A 5,659-nucleotide genomic window follows, 5' to 3' on the forward strand; every position below is an offset into this window, starting at 1 on the left:
ATTTGCCTTTGGGAGTCTCTTCCCAATCCCCAGCTGTGAGCCCTGGGTTCTTCCCTGATACAAGGGGATTCCTCACTTGCACTCTGGACTAAATGATCTCTTAAGGTCCCTTCCAGCCTCACTTCTCTATGCAATTGCCAACTCTTTGCAGAACTGGATGCTCTCAGTAACTACAGAGATGTCTAAGCCTGTCCTGGATCCCTCTGGGTCTCTGGCCTGACCACTACCTAGTGTCCCAGGCAGTGAGGCTTCACAGCTGACTGTCCTTGGCAAGCTTTTCATTTCATTGCTGTGAAGTTTCCCCAGTGTTCAGCCTCCCCTTCCTTCCTTTATTCTCATCTCCAAAGTCCTGTGTCACTCCCTGGTGGGGCTCCCCTTCTGACATGTACCTCATCCTCATGAACCATCCAAGTCAGCAGCAGTAGAGACTTACTCCCTTTTAGCTCTTCCCCATGACTGATCTGGTACCTCCTGCCTGACTACTCTCATCTCTCTGAACCTGTCTGCCTGCTAATGGGAAGTCCAGAGAAGAGCACTATATTGTAGGTGCACAGATAGGCACACAACTGGCTCTCTGCCCTGTGATGGACTGGCTTTCTGGCTGCTCCTGCCATATTGCCCAAAAGATCTTATTCATGGTCACCTCATGTGGGGAGAGCTGCCCAGCACCGCTGCCTCATCTGCTTGTAGGATCTGCCTGTCCCTTGTTCTCTTGCTGGATTTCCTCACCTTGGTCTATGTTGACTGTTGTTTATTTCTGCTTCTGCCTCTCCAGGCCTTTCCCAGAGTTGTGCTGGGTTTTGGGCATTTCTCACTGAGTGACTGACTTTTGTGGTCTTGCTCTTTCCTCCTCCCAATGTCTAGCTCCTGCTGTCAGAGAGTGAGCACTTAGTTATGAGTCAGTACCTCCGGGCACTCATGCAGAAGAAGTTGGTGTGCAAGAGTGAGGAGGAGAGGAGCCAGTTCTCTCATCGGCTGCTCCAGGACGCTACACAGCTTGGGGACCTGTTCCACTCACTGGTGAGGGAGGTAGCTCCCCTGCCCAGTCATATCCTCAGCAAACTAGTCAGCAATATGGGTTGGCATCTCAAGGGGGAAGACAGGGCTGCTGGGTAGATGCATGGGACAGCTTTAGCCAAAGGGAATGGATAGGGGGTCACTTCTGTCATTCCTGCAGTTAGATTGGCCTCACCATGTAAGGAGGGAGGGGAGAAGGGAATGCCTGGAGAATGGGGCAGTTGCATCTACCAGCTTCTTGAATGGGCCACTGTAAGGAACATGCCCCAGATCAGCATTGGAGCAGATGATTGAATGCTGTCCAGGCTGGGAGCCCCAGCGAGTGACACTCTAGTGTATGTGCACTGTCCATCCACCCAAGATTCTCCTCTGGCCCTCCTCACCATAGCAGCTCCCTATCTTCAGAGCGTTTGTGGGAGGTGGGTGGCACTGTGGTACCCATTGCACCAATTAGGCTGATTCTCCTGCTTCGTCTGGCCTGCTCTGGCCTAACCTATCTTGTGCTATCTGGTTCCTTTTTGCAGGGCCTGGACAAGAGTGAACAGACCATTGAGGTGATAGTTGCGCTCCAGGAACTCATCCGCCTCAAGGACCCAGCATTGCTCAGTCTGGAGGTCTTGGGCTTTGTGACAAAATACCCTGACATCAGGTAGCAAATGTAATGACTGCATGGATGCCAAGGGACCAGGCTCAGTGCAGTACAGAGGGAGAGGCCAGGGGACTGTCCCACCCTGTCAAAGGGGAACTGCTATCACTCTGGTCTTTACATGGGCTGTCTGCAGTGAGTCAGATTTCCCTACCCCCTGGATTGTTGGGAGTTTAGAAGGCTTCCCTATCTCAGACAGATTCAAACAATGTGTGTATGGAGAGCCATGGGGACAGCTCTCAGAGGTAGCTCTTAGCTTCTCATCCTAGGCTCAGTCATGGGCAGGAGAGAGGAGCACAGAGCGCTCCGTAGGAATTGCACAAAATAGTAGGCCACTGTTCCAGGGGCCACTCTCCCACCCAGAGCTGGGAAGGTGCTGGGGACAGGCTACCTGGCAACCTTTGGTGACCAACCCTGAGTTCACAGACCATCCAACCCAGAAGAACACTTTAATGTCAAATATGGAATTGGTGGTGGTACTACCATTCCCCGGGGCTCAAAACAGGACATGTTGCCATTTGTTGAACATTTTTGCAAGACCCTTGATTTCAAAATTTCCAACTTTTGGTTTTCTCTTTTCTTCCACTTCACTGCTGTGTGCAATAAAGAAATGAACAGTGAGCAGAGGTTTTGTCCTTGCTTTGCTCCTCTATACAATCAACTTTTCTAAACTTGAGACAGATTTGAAAAATCTCCCGAAGTAGCAGAATGAAAAATTGTTTAAAACAAAAAAAGGCCTATTTAGTGACAAAGGTGGAAAGGAGGGAGGAAAAAAGGTAGGAAACCATGAACATTTGAAATGAAAAATCAGCCAATATTAAAAAAGTAAAAAAAACCCAAGCTTTTTACAGGTTTTGCTTTTGGAAAGAAAAATCATTTTGCATTTAAAAATACTCCCGGATATAGGATTGTGGGTCACTCTGGGTGTGTCTACACGAGATGCTAACTGCGCAGTAGCCTAATAACACCGCGCAGTTGTGGGAAAAACCCATGCTAATACACGACTGCGCAGTAGTATTAGCTACTGTGCAGTTAGTGTCCAAAAAAACCTGTGCACTGGTGCCACTGAGCAGTAGCGCAAGTTACTGTGCATTGATTTAGTACTTGGTTATCCAAGTACTAAGCTTAATGCACAGTAATTGCAGTGTATTAATTAACATGTAGACTCACCCTCTAAGTGCAAAGGAAACTCAGACTGTCTTTTCTTCCTGGGATTTTATAAACCCAGCTGCCATACTGAGGCATCCAGCCTCAGGACTTCTCCAGGAGCCAGTGTGGTGAAGTTCTCCCATCAGTGTGAGTTCCTCTCAGCTCAGCACCTGCCTCTACAATGTGGGTATCAGTCATATTCAACAGTAAAGAGGGGCCTGAGGGGCCAACTGTGAGACAGACTGGGCTCTGATCTTTAAATGACAGATGCTTCAATGTCCCTTTAAAATGAGGAACATTAAAGCAGTGCAGGTGGAGCCACCTTGTGGTGGAGTTGGGCATCAGGAAGGCAACAAGTTCATTGTCTCTGTGGTTTCTTACTTCCGGCAGTGATGAACATGTGTCAGCCCTGCTGGATCTCCGAGGCGATGTCTCCAAAGAGGTCCGGAACATGGTGATGGAGATGATGGCACAAAATCCGCAAGCCCTGCCTGAAAACTACCAGCCAATCTTCAGTAACATCCTGGTCCCAGGTCCAGAGCTGCCTTTCTGCCTTCGCAAGGGCAAGTGTGCCTGATACCTGGTCATGCAATTAGGTTTTCTCAAGCTTTCTACCTGCCCTGGGACCTCTGTGAATAAGGGACTGACTGTGAGCAGACCCCGAGGCCCACTGTGGGGTTAATCAAAGACCGCTGGGTCTGTGTACTGGTGCAGTGCATGGTGTGGAAGGCACCACCTGACCTCTTGAGGCAGTGGGTGCAGCATAAGGCTGGGAAAGCTGGATATTAGCCCTGCTGGGCAGGGAGGATGGGGAAGAGACTGTCCCCTTGATGCTAGGCCCCAGAGAGCCTTTAGTTGACTGTGGCCCCAGGCATATGATCCTGGGCAGGGCTGGGGAGGGGACAGTGTCTAGGCCTATTGCTGAGCTGTTCACTACCTGATTCACCTCTGTCCCCTTGAGCAATGGGTCTGGGCTTCCCCTTCATGTTGCTGCTCATGTTATGCTCCATAGTTTACAGGAAGAGAAGGGGGAGCCAAGGGGACAGCATGGTCAATGGCAGGTGAGCCTAGAAGCACCCAAACAACCAAGATTGCTCCAGGATTCTTCCCCACGTTCCTGCCACAAGTCACTCTGTCCACTGCACCTGTGAGTGTCCAAGTCTTTTGTTCTGTCTTTTTTTTCTTTTCCTGTCACTAAGCTAAGCTATAGGCCTAATAAACTTAGGGCTGCAACAGGATTATAACATGTGCACTTCCTTTCTGCTATGTCATGTTAAACCTGCCAGCCAGCTAAAGCCCATCAGGCCAGGCCACATACTCCTCTTCCACCATTTACAGATGCAGACACCAACAGGTGTCTGTGGGGTTCAAGAGACCAGTTAGAGGGTAGTTATGGAGAAAGCTTCCCCAGGGGCTGTTTCTTCACCTCTGTCTGCTGAGTTCCAGTTCTTATGCAGAGCCTTTGCCATAGTCTCTGAGTACCTGTGAACTGTACCAGGCCCTGCAAGCAAAGACAGGGACTGAAACAGCCCCTCATACTGAGACTAAGCTGGCTGAAGCCCTACACTTCAGTGGGGCTGCTACGGAGGTCCAACCCCTCTCAAGTGTAACAGGTTGTTCTCACCATTCACGTGGAGGCATGAGTCCTACTGAACTTTTGGCCTCAAAGGGCGCGTTTACACATGCATTAAGATTCTTTTTCTAATGCACATTAAATTCAGTACCTCCAATATGAGGTACTAAATAATGCGCATTAGGCTGCATTAATGCACAGTAATGAATGCACATGATTTTTAAGTGACATTTAATGCACAGTAGCCTATTTTACTGTGCATTAGTGTAATTCCACATTTTTTTTATGTGATGCTTTGAGCAGTAAAGTAGCCTACTGCACATTAACGTACACATGCATACATACCCAATGACTCCTAGTGTCAGTGACTTCCTCAGGCTCATTACAAATCGTGTACAGAGTAGGTGTCTGAGCTGTTGCTGTGGGACCTTTCAGCTTAACTGAATGTCCCATTCTTCCTATAGCCTTGGTAGTGGACAGGAGCAGCCTGCAGTCTGCCTTCTCTCAACCCTTTATTCTACATATGTCTTGTCTCCTCTCATCTGTGCTCTGAATCACACCTCCAACTCTGCATCATCTCCTTACGAGCAGGGAAAGTCTATGCTGCATCCAGTCTCCAGGCCAGGACGTACCATTGATCCACAGAATAGTCTTATAATACCAATTCCTCCATAGCTGCTCATTTTGCATTCTAGCATCTTATTAGCTGCGCAAGGAGCAGATGCTGGCTGAGTGGATATAGTGCTGTCCAGATCTCTTTCCTAAGTGGCTGCATTTAATGGAGATGCTGGCATGTGTAGTTTGCAGTACTTCTAATGCAATTTGAGTGTATTCATCCACACCAGAGTCCACTCACCTTCATGTTGCCCATTGTCCTGCCTGGAGAGGGCCCTTTACAAGTCTGCGTAGGTGTGGCTGACCTCTGCTTTTATCACTTTTAGATGTTGCCATTTTCTTATTACCCTTTCTCTAGGTCATTTATGACAGCATAGGCCCTAGCCAGAGACCTTTGTAGCCATGGTGACAAATTCTTATTCATTGCTATGTTGTTTCTTGACTCCTAGCTAGCTCTGCCTTGCACCCCATGGCTTCTCACCATTGCCTTAGTCAGTACCAGAGGCTTAGTGCCTCTGGTAACAGCCTTTGTCAAAGGATTTCTGAAAGTGCAAGTAGCTGCACTGTTTTTGATTTTCTCTGGGAAAGTTCATATATATCTACCCCATTGCTGTAGCCACTTCTGTTCGGATTGGCAACCTAGACCTGTGTTTTGTTGT

General features: G+C 48.6%; 1 protein-coding gene across 4 annotated transcripts in view; it reads left to right on the forward strand.

Annotated features, from left to right (window-relative positions):
- Positions 1-4,610, forward strand: part of EXOC3L1 (exocyst complex component 3 like 1) — a 23,795-nt gene extending 19,185 nt beyond the window's left edge. For all 4 annotated transcript variants that reach the window (XM_006028109.3, XM_025209455.1, XM_025209457.1 and 1 more), the window contains 3 exons: positions 865-1,020; positions 1,542-1,666; positions 3,203-4,610. In XM_006028109.3, coding sequence (XP_006028171.1) covers positions 865-1,020; positions 1,542-1,666; positions 3,203-3,389 — 468 coding nt within the window. In that variant the 3' untranslated portion in view covers positions 3,390-4,610. The remainder of the gene's footprint in view (positions 1-864; positions 1,021-1,541; positions 1,667-3,202) is intronic.
- The last annotated feature ends 1,049 nt before the right edge of the window (positions 4,611-5,659 follow it).

The sequence above is a fragment of the Alligator sinensis genome, unplaced genomic scaffold (assembly GCF_000455745.1).
Source record: "Alligator sinensis unplaced genomic scaffold, ASM45574v1 scaffold642_1, whole genome shotgun sequence".
In the NCBI taxonomy this organism is placed as follows: domain Eukaryota; kingdom Metazoa; phylum Chordata; order Crocodylia; family Alligatoridae; genus Alligator; species Alligator sinensis.